General features: G+C 44.8%; 1 protein-coding gene across 1 annotated transcript in view; it reads left to right on the top strand.

Moving 5' to 3' along the window:
* Positions 1–22,490, top strand: part of ITGA2 (integrin subunit alpha 2) — a 162,065-nt gene that overhangs the window by 28,965 nt on the left and 110,610 nt on the right. Inside the window, exons 2-4 of the mRNA XM_075589084.1 lie at positions 6,954–7,077; positions 20,590–20,699; positions 21,711–21,802. Of these exons, the coding sequence (XP_075445199.1) occupies positions 6,954–7,077; positions 20,590–20,699; positions 21,711–21,802 (326 nt within the window). The remainder of the gene's footprint in view (positions 1–6,953; positions 7,078–20,589; positions 20,700–21,710; positions 21,803–22,490) is intronic.

Genomic DNA, 22,490 nt, shown 5'->3' on the forward strand with positions numbered 1-22,490 from the left:
GCAATCGCTCCTGGCTAGGATTTTTACCCTCCCTTAGCTCATCAGCGGCCAATCAGCTGGAAGGGAAGCCTTGCCCCCTCCTTATGGTAACCCGTCACCTAGGCGTCTAGAAGGGCTACATGCTGGGCAAGCTGAACCTGGAAGTTAATCACAACTGGACATCATGCCCAACTAACTCTATTGGCCGTCCGTGCAGGCATATACCTCACCACTGAAAGGCACACAAGGCACCCCTCAGCCCTACAACGCATTTTAGGGCCATTTCCCCTCACTCCTGCACAACATCTTGTATAGCCTGTCTATCCCTTCTGCTCAACAACCTGTTAGCAACCCCTTCACCCCCCACACCACCACTCAACAACCCAGGGCCAAGATAAAAGACTGCACCAGAAGAGCTGTCAGCTGTCCAACAGGAGGAGTTAGGGCAGTGTTAGGCTGCGTCCATAGAGCCTCAGCCCGCGCTGACGCAGAGGCTCGCCTGCCTGATCAGGAGCGATCCCATGGACTGGCAGGTAAGCCAGGGTGCGCGATCGGGAGGAGGGGGAGGCTGGGCAGTGACGACACTGGGCCAATAGCCCGTGAAGCACCGACGTCAACATCACGGCGCCGTGACGTTGACACTGCTTTGCTGTTATTGGAGGTTTTCAGCCGACAGCGCGTTGAGAAACAGGCTCTGCTGTCGGCTGAAAATCCCAACGCCTCAGCACGCCTGTGGACGCTCACGTGAGCCCCCTCTAAAGACATCCTCATTGAGGATGCCGGGGCTCAGCGCAGAGCGTCCGCGCGGCTCAGCGCGGAGCGTCCGTGCGGCTTCCCGTGCTATGGATGTTGCCTTACACGGCACACAGATTATGAGATGTAGAAAACTCTGTGTCACATATATCTTGAACAGTTGCGTTAAAAAAAATTACCATGCTTCCTTTTTTTATGCAGGATTCTTCTGGCCTTTACTGTGCTTGTAAAATGCTTGTAAGGCCTTTGAATACTTGTAAAATGTGTCTGTAGTAAGCTAAACTGCTAACATAAGGATTCTTACACTGAAACAAGCCAGTTTGTTAACTGCTCATTTTAAAATTGATCTTGTTTGACCTCAGTATTTATGCCGTGGAATCATTATTTTTGATTAATCGAGTAATTTTTTTGCTCCAATTGTGCCCTTGTATTGCAACAGGGAGACTTTGATCAATAGAATTTATGTCCCTAGCCCCTAAAGCTCTGTCTTATGTCACTTAGCTAATTCTTGTCTGAGATGTAAACAAATTCATCTTATGGTGAATATCACAAAGAAGTATAATTTGACCTAACCACTGCCCTGAAATATCTGTAGATTGAATCTATAAACTCTGTTCATTTAATGTAACCATGTAGTGTTTAGTTACAATAGCTTTGTGCCCAGGAAATACTTGAAAACGAGAGATAACTCTCAATGTATTATTTCCTGGTTAAAACATTTTATAAATAAAATTTAAAATAATAACTTATTGGTGTGATGTACACCACTGGCCATTGTGCATTATGAGGTTGGAATGTTTTGGTACAGTGGAGTAAAACTGACAGGCCAAAATTTATTAATGGAGATTGGTGAAGTTATTAAAGTTAGTCAAGCTAACATTCATGTAAACGTTTGTTAATCCTCGTAAACCCGCAGTTTTTGCTCTCAAATCCACGCAAAAGCATGGAATTTCCGCCATTTCTATTACTTTTGGCAATTGTATTTTGTTTTACAGTTAGTTTCTACAAACTTTTAAAAGGTTTGTTTTGCGCAAAACAAAAGTTTAACCTGTTTTCACACTCAGCCATGGCCGTAAAGATTCAGACTTTTTGAAAGATACTGTATGCAGATTGGGCTATAAAGTTCACCTCTCTCTATTTGCTAAGCTCCTGGTACTGGATGGTGTCTCATGACATACTGTAGCACTGTTTGGAAAACTTTTAGACTGGGCACTTTCACTCATCTTGGTTCTAAAACAAACTCATGTTTTTGTTTTGGATGGAGTTTTGGCTGTGGTTTTGTTTTGTTTGTTTTGTTCTTGTTATGGTTTTGCCAAAACTCAAGATTTGTTTGGTCTTGGATTCTTACAAAATTATGGAATTATGAAAAAGTAGGTCACTAAAATATTACTGAAAAAATGTCAAAAGATACAGTATGGTGAGAAACATTTACAGCAGCGATGGATACTTGGCCTGGTGTTCTGGTTTAGGTTTTAAATAATGTTGGTGTTTTGATTTTAAAAATCTTAAAAGATTTTGTTGTGGAATAGAAAGGTTCTGATTTCACACACATGGGTTTGTCCATCTCTTGTATACATGTTTCCCTAAGTGTCATGATATCAAGGCTATTTCACCTATTTTGCCAGGCATGTGTCAGCTTTTTATTTGAGGGATTGATTATAGGAGGGATTATCAAGCACGCTTATTGTAATGAGATGTATAGAAATCTGGAACTGGCTGCATCATGTTTTTCCATTTTCTGTCAAAGTTTTCCTCCATGTCTGACTGCATGTAAAATTCTTTGTTTTATAATCTGCATCCCATTTAAGAACCTTGTTATTACATTATGTAGTTCTCTTTTCTTCTTTTTCTTTCTCTTCCCCAAAGCACTTTTACATGTTTAAAGTATGTTAACATACTTTAACATGCCTCTAGGGCAGGGTTTCCCAAACTTTTTTTTCCGTGACCCGGTTATTTTTGAACTTCTCCTTCGTGACCCACTAAAAATGTTATCGTCTATACTGGCCTATAGGGCCTGCACAGACACACACAGCCACTGATACACACACACACACACACACACACACACACACACACACACACACACACACACACACACACACACACACAGCCACTTATACACACACACACACACAGCCACTGACAGACACGCAGCCACTGACACACAGAGACACTGCTACACACAAACACACACACACACACACACACACACACACACACACACACACACACACACACACACACTGCTACACACACACACACACACACACACACACACACACACACACACACACACACACACACACACACACACACACACACACACACACACACACACACAGACACTGATACACACACACACACACACACACAGACACTGATACACACACACACACACACACACACAGCCACTGATACACACACACACATAGCCACTGATACACACACACACACAGCCACTGATACACACACACACAGCCACTGATACACACACACAGCCACTGATACACACACACACACACAGCCACTGATACACACACACACACACACACACAGCCACTGATACACACACACAGCCACTGATACACACACACACACACACTGATACTGATACACACACACTGATACTGATACACACACACTGATACTGATACACACATAGATACACACACACACACAGATACAGATACACACACACTCGCTCTCCCCTATACGCACACAGACACAAACAGTGAATTACAGGCAATGACGGATGTGGGAGGGAGGAGGGGGCCAGGGAGTTAGGGAGGAGGGGGCCAGGGACTGGGTGGGTGGGTGGGAGGAGGGGGCCAGGGACTGGGTGTGTGGGTGGGAGGAGGGGGCCAGGGACTGGGTGGGTGGGTGGGAGGAGGGGGCCAGGGACTGGGTGGGAGGAGGGAGCCAGGGACTGGGTGGGTGGGAGGAGGGAGCCAGGGACTGGGTGGGTGGGTGGAGGGAGCCAGGGACTGGGTGGGTGGTAGGAGGGAGCCAGGGACTAGGTGGGTGGGTGGGTGGGAGGAGGGAGCCAGGGACTGGGTGGGTGGGAGGAGGGAGCCAGGGACTGGGTGGGTGGGAGGAGGGAGCCAGGGACTGGGTGGGTGGGTGGATAGGTGGGAGGAGGGAGCCAGGGACTGGGTGGGTGGGAGGAGGGAGCCAGGGACTGGGTGGGTGGGAGGAGGGAGCCAGGGACTGGGTGGGTGGGTGGGTGGGTGGGAGGAGGGAGCCAGGGACTGGGTAGGAGGGAGCCAGGGACTGGGTGGGTGGGAGGAGGGAGCCAGGGACTGGGTGGGTGGGAGGAGGGAGCCAGGGACTGGGTGGGTGGGTGGGTGGGAGGAGGGAGCCAGGGACTGGGTGGGTGGGTGGGTGGGTGGGTGGGAGGAGGGAGCCAGGGACTGGGTGGGTGGGTGGGAGGAGGGAGCCAGGGACTGGGTGGGTGGGAGGAGGGAGCCAGGGACTGGGTGGGTGGGTGGGAGGAGGGAGCCAGGGACTGGGTGGGTGGGTGGGAGGAGGGAGCCAGGGACTGGGTGGGTGGGTGGGAGGAGGGAGCCAGGGACTGGGTGGGTGGGTGGGTGGGAGGAGGGAGCCAGGGACTGGGTGGGTGGGAGGAGGGAGCCAGGGACTGGGTGGGTGGGTGGGAGGAGGGAGCCAGGGACTGGGTGGGTGGGTGGGAGGAGGGAGCCAGGGACTGGGTGGGTTTGGGAGGAGGGAGCCAGGGACTGGGTGGGTAGGTGGGTGGGTGGGAGGAGGGAGCCAGGGACTGGGTGGGTGGGTGGGAGAAGGGAGCCAGGGACTGGGTGGGTTTGGGAGGAGGGAGCCAGGGACTGGGTGGGTAGGTGGGTGGGTGGGAGGAGGGAGCCAGGGACTGGGTGGGTGGGAGGGAGCCAGGGACTGGGTGGGTGGGTGGTTGGGAGCCAGGGACTGGGTGGGTGGGTGGGAGGAGGGAGCCAGGGACTGGGTGGGTTTGGGAGGAGGGAGCCAGGGACTGGGTGGGTAGGTGGGTGGGTGGGAGGAGGGAGCCAGGGACTGGGTGGGTGGGTGGGAGAAGGGAGCCAGGGACTGGGTGGGTTTGGGAGGAGGGAGCCAGGGACTGGGTGGGTAGGTGGGTGGGTGGGAGGAGGGAGCCAGGGACTGGGTGGGTGGGAGGGAGCCAGGGAATGGGTGGGTGGGTGGGTGGGAGCCAGGGACTGGGTTGGGAGCCAGGGACTGGGTGGGAGCCAGGGACTTTGGGAGCCAGGGACTGGGTGGGTGGGTGGTTGGGTGGGAGGAGGGAGCCAGGGACTGGGTGGGTGGGTGGGTGGGAGGAGGGAGCCAGGGACTGGGTGGGTGGGTGGGAGGAGGGAGCCAGGGACTGGGTGGGTGGATGGGAGGAGGGAGCCAGGGACTGGGTGGGTGGGTGGGAGGAGGGAGCCAGGGACTGGGTGGGTGGGTGGTAGGAGGGAGCCAGGGACCTTGGGAGGAGGGAGCCAGGGACTGGGTGGGTGGGAGGAGGGAGCCAGGGACTGGGTGGGAGGAGGGAGCCAGGGACTGGGTGGGTGGGAGGAGGGAGCCAGGGACTGGGTGGGTTTGGGAGGAGGGAGCCAGGGACTGGGTGGGTAGGTGGGTGGGTGGGAGGAGGGAGCCAGGGACTGGGTGGGTGGGAGGGAGCCAGGGACTGGGTGGGTGGGTGGGTGGGAGCCAGGGACTGGGTGGGAGCCAGGGACTGGGTGGGTGGGTGGGAGGGAGCCAGGGACTGGGTGGGTGGGTGGGAGGGAGCACGTGTCCTGGATCTGCCACAGCTACTATATCACCGATACCAATGCGTGTGGAGGGGAGCACGTGTCCTGCATCTGCCACAGCTACTATATCACTGATACCAACGCGTGTGGAGGGGTCCACGTGTCCTGCATCTGCCACAGCTACTATATCACCGATACCGATGCGTGTGGAGGGGACCACGTGTCCTGCATCTGCCACAGCGACTATATCACCGATACCAATGCGTGTGGAGGGGAGCACGTGTCCTGCATCTGCCATAGCAGTGTAATAATGCCCCAAGCTAGTCGAGGTCCATTCTGACAATATACTATTGTTACTACTTTAAACACACTCAGGGGGATGTGCCCTTAACTGTTTCCAGACCGTAACACAGACCTAACACAATCAGAAATCACACCCCTCTCATACACAGCCAAACATAACCAAACACACACACACTTCTCATCTACACTCGCGGTAACAAAACAGCTCGACTCCCACACCTGCAACAACCACGCTAGCAATAATCTCTCTTTCTATCGCACCACCAATGTGAACACTTTCCTGATGTGTAAAAATGCATTTCTTTCAAACCCATTTGGAATTACCTTTTCGGGTTTCTAGCCAACGTGTTTCTGGGGTAACGATTCGTTCCGCGATTATGTACCGCACATATTTCAGAGTAACGTTCAGAGAATGAGGGAGGGGCTGCGGCAGCCCGGGGTGCTGCTGCTGCTGGGAGCTGAATTGGTGCGTTCTGTCGTTCCTCTTAACCTGGATTGAGGTGGAGGAAGAGCGGGGGGGAGGAAGGGAGCGGGGGGAGGAAGGGAGCGGGACCGCGGGGGGAATCGCCGCCATTTTTTTTAAATTGAGCGGGGGGGGGGGGGGGAGGGGAGAAATTGCGCGGCCAGCCTCGCTGCGACCCGGCAATTTTGGTGCCGTGGCCCGGTGCCGGGTCGCGACCCACCATTTGGGAAACGCTGCTCTAGGGTGCTTGATTTCTAACCACGCTTAGTCGTTTAATTATCATATTCTACTACCAGCTCAAATTTGGAATCCGTATAGACTGACTGAGCATATGTACAGTCAAGACCTTTGTATTTTACAATATTGTTTCTTCCATTGTATGGGGAAAACTTTCTAATAAAGGATAGAAAAAATTTGCTTTGAGTCGTGCTTCGAAATGCATTTTTGGGTGATTTTATAAATATTGAATCTGTAAAAGACAATGATAATATAAGTTTTAGTGCAATCATATTAGTATACCAATAGTATACTGTAGTTCATATTCTCATTGGTTCTACCGGCTATGTGGGCTAGCATCTTAAAATACAGATAAAGGATAATCTTGTACTTTGATTATTAAACTCTTTAAGACTACATAGGTTTTTGGCTTCTTCTTTTAAAAATCTAAGTAAAGTGTCTAAATATTTAATTTGTTTCTAATTAACTTTTTTTTTTTCTCTCAGGCATCTTTCTTCAATTCTGTGCTCCATACAATGTCGGAGTTCCAGGGGCAAAAATATTTTCTGGACCACCAAGTGAACAGTTTGGATATGCTCTTCAGCAATTTGAAAATAATGAAGGAAACTGGTAAGAACCAACTTATACAGGCATACCCCGCATTCACGTACACAATGGGACCGGAGCATGTATGTAAAGTGAAAATGTACTTAAAGTGAAGCACTCCCTTTTCCCCACTTATCGATGCATGTACTGTACTGCAATCATCATATACGCGCATAACTGATGTAAATAACGCATGTGTAGCAGTCTCTATAGTCTCCCCGCTTGCGCACAGCTTCGGTACAGGTAGGGAGCCGGTATTGCTGTTCAGGACGTGCTGACAGGCGCATGCGCGAGCTGCCGTTTGCCTATTGGGTGATATGTCCTTACTCGCGAGTGTACTTAAAGTGAGTGTCCTTAAACCGGGGTATGCCTGTATTGATATTGTACAATCATATTACTTGTGTATGAACTCCTACTTGACCTCAGATGAAGACGCGTGGACAAGAACCGGTAAGTAAATTTACAGAGGACTAACTCTCTTAGCTCGGGGCCTCTGTAACCGTGAGCCCAGGTGGGGCGCGTCCACCAGTTTGCGCACCGCTGATGTATACTATACACAGTATAGTATAGTGCTTATAGCTCATCCTATATAACCTAACACCCTACTGGCTTTCTGCATAGCTTTGTGTAGAAGTACACTGATTAATAATCACTGGAACCCAAGTTCGAACCCACAAGTACATATACTCCTGTTCACATTGGTAAGTATAAAGTCTAGGATTACTTAATTGCAAGTTTGTTCATTCACCAATTGCTTTAGAGATACCCCTTGCAATCTATCCAGGATGTCCCGGCTTCGAGCTGAACGTGAAAAAGACACATGCCATTTCACATCTGCCAGATTGAAGTCTCCTATAATGATTGCCACTCCTTAAATTGCCTTAAATTGCCATCTTAGTTATGTTCTCTATTAATACCTTATCCAATGCTTCATCTTGTCCTGGAGGTTTGAGGACCACTCCAGTATGAATGAATACCTTCTCATCACTTTCTAGTCCAGGGTCATATTATCATTATTTGCAAACTGCTGCAAAAAAAGTGCACATCTCTAATACTGAGTGCTGCCAAGGAGTAATATATGAATAACATAAAAGTTACCTCTCTTGGTAATGGCGGACATATTTAAAGGTTACTTTACCACAACCTCCTCCATGTTTTTACAAGTTGTTTATCTCTACACATAATCAATGTTCTGTATTACAACACTTTGCCATTTATCAAGCAATGAAAACTACAGTTGTGTCATCAAACTGACATTAAAAGTAGCATTGGGCATGTATGTTCATGTATGTTCATGTATCAAGAATTTAGCAGCTGAATGTCAATAGGAATTACATGTAACATTATCTACAAGGAAGGAATTTATTTTTCCCCTTATGAGACGGCATTGAATAATGTTTCACTGGTTTTTTTTGGTCTGCCTAGATTGAACTTGATGAACATATGTCTGTTTTCAATCTCATCTACTATGTCTCGGGTATAATTGTGTCCGTTTTCAATAACTATTGATCGAGATTGTGGAGAATATAACATCCTAGTTCAATAATGCAAGGAGTTGTCCATACTGTAGGTACCAAAGGAAGAACATTACTGGGAAGGCTTCTCATGAAATGAAGATTTTTAAAGTGAGTTCTTATTTGTTATAATTTAGGAGTTAGGGAGGTACTAAGTAAAATGTTTAATTGTAGATAATTCTTCTGCATTCGACTCTGAACCACCTTACTGTACCTAGTGTGTTTGTTTGCTATAAAAATGCAAAGCAGATAATACAGTATGTACTTTTTAGCAAAACAGAATTAAGGGAGCTCAGACCTACTCCTGTAACTGAATGTATCATTAACACTATAACTTTCAATACCTTCATGGAGTATGGTGCTAAGAAAAAGGAAATTGGCTATACATTTATGTAACACAAATACAAAAACCCTAAGCTCCTCCCAAATTGGCTTGGGACACCAATCATTTAAAATAAGAATTCTGCAAGCACCCCAATAATAGTGCTGCTCTGTTTAATGCAGGGACCACATTGATGATTTATAATGGCACTACTATGGATGCATCAAGGGCTATGCAAAAAATAACAAATTAAAAGTAGTCGTATAGTAAAATGCAACCAATTTCAATATTATGCATGATTTATCATCTGTATCTGCTCCTACAATCAAGATGCAGCGGTTGTTATTTGAACAAATCACGGAGCCGTTTTCATGTGCGCTGCTGTATCCCACGCGGCATTAACGCGGCCGATCGCCCCAGGCACACGTGTTTATCGCGGTTGCTTTGTTTGAATTTCATGGATTCTGTTTCTTTGTGTGCAATGAAATGAATGAATTGTAATGTGTACAGTACTGTGCTACTGTGCTACTGTGCCAATTTCAGGTGTTTAAAAACCAGAACACTAAAATGCCATTTTCTGCACTCACCTGCACACGCGTCTAAAGGTGGTAAGGTTGGAAGAAATCACGCGCCATGACATGGGTATTCTGAGGTAATGAACACATGAAGTGTTCAAATAATGGCCGCTGCATCTGTACCTCAAAGTCCTATTCAATGTAGATTTTGTATGTATAAGTAGAAGGTCGAAATAGCTATCTGTGAGTAGGTTTACTGGCTATGCAGTTCTTTAATCCAGCCTGTAATTTAAAGCTGTGTAATGCAGCAGGCATAAGCTTATAGGGGTCCATGTTAAAATGACAAGAAGCAAAAGGTGACACTGTGCTCATTTGCATGTCATTACCCAGAATCCCTGGCTGCAGTGGAAGCTGTGTATGCCAAGAGATAATGGTGAAAAGCAGGGTTACAGACCTGTCTGAGACTTGGGAAAGTGCTTACAAGTGGTATTTTTATTTGCTGTACATATATACATTTCAAATACATTTGATTAAATATTGGTGGTTACAGATAGCCATAATACATTATAAGCATAACAACACATAAGTTAAGAAAACCTTATTGTAAGCAGTGCTAGTGCTGAATAGAAATGAAGGCTTTACTAGTAATAGGGAATGGTACATGGAAGTCACTGAATGTTACATATTTTAAATATTATGGCTCATAATTACGAAGTTGTGCTGCTCCATAAGATATTTGCTTACAGCATGGTTATATTAGTGGTTAGATAAGTTTTAGGCAAACTTTCCCCGCTGCGCCCCCCTGCTTGCGTTCCTCCACCCTGCTCGCCACCCCTGCTCACGCCCACCACCTCCTTACCTTGTCTTCAGTGTAAAATGATGCCGCGTTGCCGAAGACAAGGTAAGGGACGTTGCAGAGGCCTGACGCGATCCCCCGGCAACCTTTTTCCTCACAGGTTCAGAGGCAGAATGACAGCCTGGAAGAAATCTGCTGTCTTCCTTTTAAACCTCCCCTTTCCAATCAGCTAGCAAACCTGCCAGCTAGGGTGTGGTCTGCTAAAGTGTGAGAGTTTATCCTCTTGTATATTCCCTCACATGCCTCCCCCCTCAGAGTGTTGCTCCTCGCAAACTCGCTTTTTGAAACAATCCCCCTCCCCCCCTTCCCGGGACAAAAAATCTGCATTAGCGTGTAACTTCCCAGCCCTATGTTGTACCCAGAAGGAGAATGGTTGAAGGGAGAACTACCAGCGCATGTCTCTGGGGTTTGTGTCCTTCATTGTATGTAGCCATTTTAGCAGAGCATGGTCTGTGACCAGTGTGAATGTGGTACCCAGGAGACAATACCGAGTGCTAATACTGCCCACTTCACAGCTAAACACTCTTTCTCTATTACAGAGTATGCCTGTTCTCTTTTTAAGAGCTTCCTACTAAGGTATAGGACCGGACACTCTTCCCCGTCTTCCTCCTGAGACAAGACGGCCCCTAAACCTACTTCTGAGGCATCCATCTGCAGAATGAAGGGCTGTACTGTCCACTGAACTTTATTGGGTGCCACATTTCTTATTAGATTTGGTGAGGGGGCAAGGACTGTGGAAAAATTTGGTTTACATTTCCTATAATACCCTGCTAAGCCCAGGAAAGCTCTCACCTGTTTTTTTGCTGTTGGTACTTGACAATCCATCAACAACCTGCACCTCGCTGCAGACAGGCATTATTTGTCCATAACCAAGTATGAAGCCTAAGTACTCCGTTTCACTTCTCCCTATTGAGCATTTTGCTGTATTGGCAGTCAGGCCTGCCTTTCTAAGGGACCTTAGCACTTCCAACACTTTAGCCAAATGTGTTTCCCAATCTATGGAATAAATGATTACATCATCGAGGTAGGCTGCTGCATATTTGTTATGGGGGTAACAATATCTGATCCATTAACCTCTGGAAGGTAGCGGGAGCCCCATGCAATCCAAACGGCATGGTCCGAAAGTGAAACAGACCACAGGGAGTGGCAAAAGCAGTCTTTTCCTGTGACTTTTCTGTTAAAGGGATCTGCCAATATCCCTTGGTCAGATCTAACGTCATAATATACTTGGCCTTCTCCAGCCTCTCTAACAATTCATCAACTCTGGGCATGGGGTATGCATTGAATTTAGAAACCGCATTTACTTTTCTAAAATCTTTACAGAACCGTGTAGACGCATCCGGCTTAGGGACTAACATGATGGGGCTAAACCACTCACACCTTGACCTTTCTATCACTCCCAATTTAAGCATGTTTTCTAGTTCTGTTTCTAATACTCCCCTTAATTTTTCAGGAATTCGGTAAGGTCTGTGTTTCACTTTCTTACCTGGTTCCGTTTCGACATGGTGTGCAATCAGATGTGTTCTCTCCATTGCCAGGGAAAACACATCAAAAAAGTGTTCCACCATCTCTCGTGCCTGTACTTTCTGTTCCAAGGACAGATTCTTCCCCAATTGGACACACTCCTTTTTCCTGCCAGGGTCTAATTGTGGTCCCAAGTCTAACTCCTTCTCTCTTATTGAGACAAAAAAACTCTCTTGTGATTTTCAGGGCTTCAAAAGATTTATATGATCAATTTGTTTTTCTTTTCCCTGGCTGCAATATTTCATAGTCTACGGGTCCTACTTTTCGTGCTACTTTAAAGGGTCCTTGCCATTTTGCCAACAACTTTGATTCTGTAGTCGGAAGCAGAAGCAAAACCCTATCCCTTGGCTAAAATTCTCTTGGGCGAGCTCCTCTATTATAATTCCTTTCTTGTGTTATTTGTGACTCTCAAAATGTTCCTGTGCAAACACCCCTAGACTTTCCAACTTTTCTCTTAGTTTTAATACATACTGTACCACATTATTTTCCCGTGGGGTTTGTTCTTCCCACATTTCTTTTACCAAATCCAGGATTCCTCTTGGTTGTCTTCCATAAAGTAACTCAAAAGGTGAAAACCCTGTGGAAGACTGGGGAACTTCCCTAATGGCAAAGAGAAGAGGTGGAAGCAGTTTATCCCAAAGCCGACTTCAACTTTAACAGACCACAGACCTCCTTCATGAGCCTGGAAATAACATTTGTTCCCTGGTCTGTTAAAATTTCAGCCAGAAACCCCACTCGGGAGAAGACCTTAATTAGTTCGGTCGCTACAACCTTAGCGTATGTCGTTCTCAATGGAATAGCTTCTTCGTACCTTGTAGCATAATCTACTATGACGAGTATATACTGGCACCTGGCAGCACTTTTTTCCAGGGGACCCACAATATCCACACCTATCCTTTCGAAAGGGGTCTCTACTAATGGGACAGGCACCAAAGGGACCTTAGTGTTCCCCTTTGGGGCAACCATCTGACACTCATGGCACGAAACACAGAAGTCCCTTACCGCTCTATAAATGCCTGGCCAATAGAACCGTGCCATGAGGCGGATTCGGGTTTTCTCCCTTCCCAGGTGACCTGAACAAGGAAGAGTATGAGCTAAACGTAATACCTCTTTTCTATAGTGTCTTTGCGCTAACAGTTGCATTTGTATCTTTTGAGTTTGCTTCTCTTTCTCAACTCTGTATGAGATCATTATGCAAATAAAAATGAGGAAAAATACTGACCCCCTGTGGGTTTATTACTTCCTTGTCTACCACTACCACTTGGTCATATACCCGGCTTAAGGAATCATCATTTTTTTGTTCTACAAAAAATTTGAAAACATCGAAAACATCTCGGCCTCCAATGAGGGAGGGTTATCTACTCCCTACCCCTTCACCTGTTGGGGACCACCTTTCTGACTTGTTTGGGGTGCCTCTAACTCTTGGGCGGTACCACATCTTACAACTTGGGTGTACCGTCTATTTTTTCTATCCTGCGCTGCTTTTTGGATTTTCGGGGGTGGAACCTGGAAGGAAACAGCACTGGATCAGTAAAAGGGAACAATTCCCTCAGCGTTATCTCTGTATCTCTTGTCACCTGGGGCCTAAGGGATAAAACAGCATTTGTGAATAATTCATCAAAGAAATTCCAATCCCAACCTAAGATCATTGGGTATGGGAGTTCCTTGGCGACTCGCACCAACAAAACCTCCCACTGTTAGATTTACTCTGGCATGGGGGTATTCCTTGACATCCCCATGTCAATTCAATGCGTACCTGGGCCATACCTGCATACCTGGGCCCCATTCAATCCAAACCTGGACAGACCCTGTAACTTTATCTAAGGCCACCAGTTCCTGCTGTACCAGTGTTTGACTACAGCCAGAATCCACCAACCCATACACTTTAATTCCTTCTACTTCCAAACATATGAGGAATTTAGTTCTGGCAGGGTCTTTCACCTCCCCCATGGCCAAATAGGCGTGAGCATAGTTACAGTCCATGTGGGGACAATGTCGGGACATGTGACCCTGTTCACCAAAGGAAAAACACACTATGGGATCTGTGTCGGACACCGAATCCCTTCTGGCTTCTGGAGTCTCTGGTACGACCCCTTAGGACACCCCCCTCCCCCGGTAGGGCCTGGTTGGCGCATATTATGTCCTATATTGAAGGCAGACGGAGCCCTCCATTTGGCCCGAGCCTCTGCCTGGTGGAGGAAAATTTCTTTTTCCAAATGTACTGGTTTCTTTAATGGCCACCCTCTTTCCCCCTTGGACTATGGGTACAGGACTGTTCTGTGGCCAAAAAGTTCTCCATTAGTTTGGAGGCTTCAAGGAGGGTCTTGGCTGAATGGCGACAAACCCACTCCCTTCCGCCTAGGGGCAAAACCCACAAAAACTGTTCTAGGGCGACTAACTCTGCGACCTCAATGGAGCTGCGGGTCTCGGGTTTTAGCCAGCGCCAGCAGTAGTCCTGAATACGTTGGACTAGGACTTGGGGTTGCATACCTGGGGAATACTGCACTTCTCGGAAACGTTGTCGATAGGTATCCTCTGTTATCCCCAAGCGATCCAGGATTGCCGCTTTGACTTGGGCGTAGTCGAGTGCTGCAGTATTGTCAAGGGCGCGATATGCTGCCTGTACTTCTCCTGTTAACTGCGGGGCCAGGTGTACAGTTCAGTCCTCCTTGGCCACTGTGAAAAAACTGCAAGTCACTCAAACGTGATGAGGTAGGCCTCCGTCTCGTCATCAGGTCCCATTTTCGTCAGCGTAATGGCAGGTCTCTGATCTCCAGTGCCCGGGTTCTGGGAAGCGGGCCTTGGGGCCTCAGTGTTTGTTGCAGCTCCCATGTGCTGTACTAGCTGCTGTTGAGCTTGTGTCTGGAGAGCTGTTAGCTGTAAGAAAAACTGCTGCTGTGCAGCCTGTTTTTCAGCCTCTCGCTGCTGTTGGGCAGCCTGCTGTTGCTGCAGTATCTGGAAAAACTGCTGCTATGTAGCCCGGTTTTCAGCCCCTCGCTGCTGTTGGGCGGCCTGTTGTTATTGCAGTATCTGGAACCTCTGTTTCTGTGCAGCCCGGTTTTCAGCCTCTGTGTTTCTGGGCAGCCTGGTTTTCAGCCTCACACTGCTGTTGGGCGGCCTGTTGTTGTTGCTGTGCAAAGGAAAAAACACTCCAACGCACAGCCAAAAATAGAGTGGGTCCCACACCAGAATACAGATAAAAATGTAATCTTTATTGGTCCATGTTTAAAAAAATGGAGGTAAGTACCCTCCTACGCGTTTCGTACCTGGTGGTACTTTACCACCAATTCTGGCAATAAAGCCAACAGTATCTTTGTGTCAGGTCACACATGTGCATCTAGGGGAAGTGTCATCTGGCAGGAGTATCAGAAGAAACGAACCTCAGCAGAAAGAGAGAAGAAGAAATCCATAGCACAGATTAATAAGGTATAAAAGATTTATATTTAAAAGATAAAAAACACACTTACAAAACATGCAAGTATAAAAAGGCACATAAGACTATTATAAGTGTTGACAGACACAATGGATGGTTGCCGCTCACCGCGTTCAGCTTCGTTCGGCCGCCCCGTTAGTTCCAGAAACCTCAAGCTCAGGAGTCTCCCCGCTGATGTTTGCTAGCAGTCCCGACTCCGCCGCGCTTTCCCTGGGTTTTGCGTCCCCTCCGCTATCCACTCCGTGGTCAGCCAGCAGTAAAAAGTGCGTCCGTCTGGTGCTTTATGATTGGCTCCACGGCTTTGTCAAGAGTGTAACGTCCATAAGTTACTCTGTGTGTTATATACATACAGAAATTAGCCTAATTAAAAAAATCACCCAATGATCTGTGCTAATATATTATCTTTATTAGGAATATTACTACTAGTATAGAATATACTGATTTACGCTGTAAATGGGAACAGAATGAACATAGAACACAGGAACATAATTTGCTCTATTTTTTCACTGCAAAAGTAAAACAATAGCTCTAGTTATTCCTTCAATGTATGAATGCATTATTAATAGTAGTGCTTAACCAAACTATCAACATATTATACTAACAACACTGCTAAACGTTATGCAGGAATCAATGATTATAGGATTACAGGAACATGACTACTATTACTCGATGGAAAAAAATATATATACTAAATTCTTCTCTAGGAGGCAGCAATTTTATACAGATGAATTAAAGGACAAAAATGATTTTTTCCCTTTCCTTCGTATTACCTCATAATTTATATACAGTAATATAAAATTTACAGAGGGGTAGGTATACAGGACACAATTTGCATAATAATGCATTCGTACATTGAAGAAATAACTAGAGCTATTGTTTTACTTTTGCAGTGAAAAAATTGAGCCAATTATGTTCCTGAATTCTATGTTCATTCTGTTCCCATATACAGCGTAAATCAGTATATTCTATACTAGTAGTAATATTCCTAATAAGGATAATATATTAGCAACGATCATGGTGTGATCAGTGACTGTGTGTGTGTGTGTGTGTGTGTATCAGTGACTGTGTGTGTATCAGTGACTGTGTGTGTATCAGTGACCTTGTGTGTGTGTGTGTGTATCAGTGACTGTGTGTGTGTGTATCAGTGACTGTTTGCAGGGAGCCACCTGCACGGATCTCCTGTCTTTCCTCTTTCCTGTGTCTGAGAGAGAGTGTGTGTCTGAGAGAGTGAGTGAGAGTATGTCTGAGAGAGTGAGTGAGAGTGTGTGTCTGAGAGAGTGTGTGTCTGAGAGAGTGTGTGTCTGAGAGAGTGTGTGTCTGAGAGAGTGTGTGTCTGAGAGAGTGTGTGTCTGAGAGTGTGTGTCTGAGAGAGTGTGTGTGTCTGAGAGAGTGTGTGTGTCTGAGAGAGTGTGTGTGTCTGAGAGAGTGTGTGTGTCTGAGAGAGTGTGTGTGTCTGAGAGTGTGTGTGTGTCTGAGAGTGTGTGTGTGTCTGAGAGTGTGTGTGTGTCTGAGAGTGTGTGTGTATGAGAGTGTGTGTGTATGAGAGTGTGTGTGTATGAGAGTGTGTGTGTGAGAGTGTGTGTGTCTGAGAGAGTGAGAGAGAGAGTGTGTCTGAGAGTGTCTGAGAGTGTGTGTCTGAGAGAATGAGAGAGAGTGTGTGTCTGAGAGAGTGAGAGAGAGAGTGTGTCTGAGAGAGTGAGAGAGAGAGTGTGTCTGAGAGTGAGAGTGTGTCTGAGAGAGTGTGTCTGAGAGAGTGTGTGCCTAAGAGAGACACCAACTGCGCACTGCAACTGTTAGGTATGTATATACACCTTTGTTTTTACTTTGGGCGCGGCGAAAAAATCCTGATCGCCTTGGGGAGCCTTGAACCGAAAAGTTTGGGAACCACTGGGTTAAAACAAGGTGAATAAGGACTTAGAAAGTATATAGTAAGTACAATGTGTCTGTTAATCAAACTTACACTGCAGTTATATAGAAGAAAAACTTGTTTTTAAATAGTAATCTTTCCTATAAAGTTGCTTTCTACACTGTACAGTATACTGTAAGCAATCCTGAAACAATTCATGTTTTCAACCAAGTCAATTATTAACTAAACAGTATATAAATGTAGACAAAGTCTGGCTGGTTATTTATTTTAACAATGAGCAATAACTAGAGCACAGTGCTTATTGCGGGTTTGAATATTGTAAAATGGCATAATATTTAACATGACTAAGGTTCAATGTATAATGTTTTCTAATTAGGATGCCTGTTTGTGAATTGTGTAATGCTTCCCTGTGTTTTTAGTTTTGCTTCCTGTCTTTTCTGTGAATCATAATAATACTTATCTGAGTAAAAGTAAATACTGTTAATATGTCACTAAATACAAAGCACCACAGTTATGGGATGACTCAGAAGGGAACTGGTTCCAGACATCTTTATCTTTAAGGTGTGTTATTTACAAAATGTGGGCAATGAGTAGTAAGTAAGTCTGCATGACAAATACGTTTGACATGTTCTGTACTACGTACTTTATGAAATGCAGTATTGTTCTTTATCTTTCACAATTACCTTTCCACCTTAACATAGTGTTTTAGGATGTTACTTTGTATACTGTTCAGTCAACAATTTTGCAAATTTACTGGTCATCTGAATAGCCAAAACGTTATTAGTTAGATTTATTAAAGTTCGATAAAACAAAATGATGGTTTGACCCATTTTATTTATTGACGTATTCACTAATTCCATATTGCCAGCGATTAAGCCAAGAAAATGTTTTTTTTTAACCGGGTGGTAGATAAATCGATGATAGATTTAACAGCGCATGCAAACGAGCATATATATCAGTAATTATCACCAAAATCCTTATTCACATGCTATGCACTAAGCTTCTAAGCCTAAGTGGTGATCTAGACATGGTCAACCCATGGCTACAGGTAGTTGGAAACTAAGGTCGCGCGTATAGTGCCCGCGACGCGTGATGTCACCCGTCGCCACTAGCGAAAGTTGTATTTCACTTTGCAGCGACGACGCGGGCGACCAGGCCATTGATTGGTTCATTTTTCGTTATGCACCATCCCGACTCTTGCGTTCTTCTCAAGGATGTCTTCTTTCTACCCACGTTGTATCTAAAGCCCTCTCCCCCCGTAAACCTTTTTAGGTGACTGCCCCGCACCTCTGGAATGCCCTCCCCCTCATTACCTGACTAGCACCCTCTCTATCCACCCTTAAGACCCACCTTAAGACACACTTGATTAAAGAAGCATATGAATAGCACTGTGGATAATACTAGACACAGGATACATAAAGCTTGGCCCCCTGCAGAAGCACTTACCAGAATGCCCTCCTACTGTCTCTGTACGTTCTCCCTACCTACCAATTAGATTGTAAGCTCCTCGAAACAGGGACTCCTCTTCCTTAATGTTACTTTTATGTCTGAAGCACTTATTCCCTTGGCCTGTTATTTATATTATCTGCTATTTGATTACCCATTGTATTACTACTGCGAAGCGCTATGTACATTAATGGCACTATATAAATAAATACATACAATACAATACAATGTCCCATAAATATCATATCTGTATTCAATACCCATCATTCAATATCCATCACTGGTTGTTTGTGAATGTTCGGTGGACCTCAAGTAAAATGAGTATTAAATCACATCAATATATTATTGGCCTGTAACTCTGGAATAGGGTGAATAGGGTTGCCAGGTGGCTTGTCCAAAAATACTGGACACAATGGTAAAAGATGCGAGCCCCCTCCCCCCCCAATACATATAAAAAATACCCCCACGCCCCCCCAAATACATATAAAACATACCCGCAAGCCCCCAGAATACATATAAAAAATACCCCCACCACCCCAATACATATAAAATATACTCCCCCACCCATATACATATAAAATATACCCCCACCACCCCAATACATATAAAATATACCCCCCACATTGTACCTTACCTTATCTCCTGGCAGGACGCAGACAGGACTGCAACATGTCTCTGGGCCGCCGGGTGTGGGCTCCGCCCCTGCTGTCCTCTGGTTGGCTGTCCTCTCCTCCAATCAGGGACAGCACACTAGTCCTCCTTTCTCTGTCCGGCCACCATCCCACCCCGCCCTCTCACTGCCTCCACCCGCCCTCGCGCTTGCCACACTTGCCTCCGCACGCCCTTGCGCTTGTCACGCTTGCCTTCGCCCCCCTCTCAGCACCAGCCACTAGCGCTTGTCGCCGCCGCCCTCTCACTGCCTCCGTCCGCCCTCACGCTTGCCACGCTTCCATTGCCACTGCCTCCACCACCGTAACAATGGTAATACTGGACACATACTGTATGTGTCCGGTATTATCTCCAATTTTATACCGGACAGGCATCGGAATTACCAGCCTGTCCGGGTGAAAACCGGACACCTGGCAACCTTACTCTGGAAGCAGGGGGTCCCCGAAGCTGAAATTAATGCGGTTCAGCTCCCTGCTTCAATACTGTGTTATCAAAATAAAATAAAAGCAGCTTCATTACCTTAGTACTGCAAGTATGACATTTAGTATAAAAAAGGAATCATAATGGACTCATAGCAAATGTTGTAATTCCCAGTCTGTGTTGATTCCCATTGGGTTTAAAGAGTCTAAAGTAAAAATCCAATACTTCTCACGTTGATTTAGGAGACTAAGTCTATCCCCTCCACGAATGGGAATTGGAACATGCTCCATCCCAACAAATGTGAAATTATGTAACTCCCATGTGGGCAGTTAATAAAGTGTCTTGGTACCAGATGTATAACATCTTAATTTTCTATTGATTGAAGATGTTCCATTATCCTCGCTTTGAGGGACCTTCTCGTTCTCCCAACATATCTAGTGCCGCACCCAAATTTCAAGTAATACACCACATAACAGCTATTGCAATTAATAAAAGTGCTTACTTTGTAGTCGGGTTTTAATTTCTTGTATCTTACTGTTTTTCTGCAGTCTGTATAGAGGCACATTTTGCAATGGCCGCATTTGAAAAAGCCCTTTGAACAGCCCAATCTACCTCTATCTTTTGATTGGGAATTAAATAGACTGGTAATAGATGGCACGGATTGCATTTCTGAGTGTTGATTAGTGAGGAGAAGAAGTGATGTTTGGCACCATGGAGAGCAGAGAACTTTGTAGCTACTACTACCAATTAGAATCTGCAACAAAACTAACCAAAAGGTTACTTTTATACCCACTAATTCTGTTTTCAAACAGTGAGACTAAATTAAGACCATTGGAAATGGGAATGATCGAGTGAGTGAAATATAGTTTAAATTAATGGTATTTAATAGGGCTTTTTATGTATATTACTGCAAGTGCTTCTGTGGAATAGCTGCCATTAACAAACTGATTTATATTGTCTTAATTTCCAGGTTGCTTGTTAGTGCCCCCTGGAGTGGATTTCCACAAAATAGGATGGGCGACATCTACAAGTGTAATGTTAACTCATTGAAATCCACATGTGATAAACTGAATTTACCAAGTAAGTTATCTGCTGAGCTCTCACATAAAATTGCAACTCTGTACTTCAGCCACCAATCCTTAATCATGTTTCTGTTTTCTTTGATTTTCAATGAAAAAGCTCACGCCTGCCATATCCATCGTTCTGCTTATTTGTCTTACCATAGAGACTACAGTATAAAGCAATAATCTATGTTGCTTGAGTTATTTGTTTTATATTTCTTTCCTTTTTACGTTATCAGCACCGAGGGCCCAGAGCTGACCCAATCAATTTCTCGGTCTGCTGATCCCTGACTCCTGTGATAGTTGGCTTTTAATTATCCCAGAGAATTGTTTTTTTTGGGGAATAAAGTATGGCCATCCGGGTCAGCCTGAAACTGACAAGCAAACAGTGAACCACAGCATCCTTGGAATGTGATGTTACAGGTTTCCACTGGAAGATCGTGTTGGTCATATTTCTTTTAGTTTGTCAGCAGATCAGAAATCCAAATATTTCTGGAACTGGAGGGCCCCTGGAGCAAAGGATAGAATGCTTCACAGGACCTCCAAACTCAGATAATGTGATTGTGTTTGTAGTTATTCAAGCAAATATTAATAATGATAAAAATGTGTCCCACGTCTTTCACTATAACATGCCTATTAATGAGTGCAGCCACTAATGGGACACATATCTATACAACCTATAGGTTACTAGACACCTGCAATTAGTCTGTACATTCCTATAAACAGTGTACACAATTGAATAATACAAGGATAATGAATACTGTACATGTGGAATACAAAACAGCACACAGAAACATACAGTACAGTAGTTCACATGTAATTTACAAATCCTGTAAAATATATTAATGATCAGCCTCCAGTTTTTACGACACATTTTTTCAAATATTTCCATGAAAGAATTTCAGGTTTTTAAATGTTTTTCCCGAGACACGAAAGTCCATTTATTCATATGTTTTAAGAACTTGTGTGTAAGTATTTCACATCAATACATCACCAGTACTATTGTGTGTATTGTTTCTTTTTCTTGTAGGTGCAACAACCATTGCAAATGTTACTGAGATAAAAAAGGAAATGCACCTGGGTTTGACCCTGATAAGGAATGAAAATACTGGAGGATTTTTGGTATGCATGGCAACTTAGAATGAAAAATGAACTATTGTAAAATGTGCATGTATGATTTAATAAAATTGTGTGCTGTGATCAGTTTTAATGAACAGATATACTGTACAGTATTTGCATTTCTGAGTGATTACACTTGTATACTTTTATTTGCAATAAGAGCTACTGGAAAATATGTATAAAATTCATTGTTTTTATTTAATCCACCTTATTTTTGCTCCCTCTGCGCGATAATGGAAGAAACTTTTTTATCAAGCCTTCTACTTGTGGTGCAGGTTTTTCACTACATTGGAAATGTTTACACTTTCTCATTTCTAGCGTTTTTTTTACTTTGGCGCAATGAAATATGAAAAAAATGGTGTATAGAAAATCAGAATTATAATGTGTCGGCAACTCCTCCTATTTTTGTATCGGAATATTGTAAATTATTTCTCCCAAATTGATATAAACAGCTTTAGTGTTTGAGTATTGTAGACTTCACAAAATATTTTCATTTTGTACTTTTTAAATTTTTATTGAGTATAAGCTAAGTTATACATTTGAGAAAATGAATGTTGTTTCGTCATCCAGTGGAATGGTCTTTATTCTCTTTCCTTTGATTGTAATTATTCACATTTTCTTCAGTACTACTGGTAAATCTTTCACGTTATTTGTCAGTCTGCAGAAAAACTTGGGCTTCAGTTATTTTGTT

Source organism: Ascaphus truei, chromosome 1, assembly GCF_040206685.1.
Source record: "Ascaphus truei isolate aAscTru1 chromosome 1, aAscTru1.hap1, whole genome shotgun sequence".
Taxonomy (NCBI): Eukaryota; Metazoa; Chordata; class Amphibia; order Anura; family Ascaphidae; genus Ascaphus; species Ascaphus truei.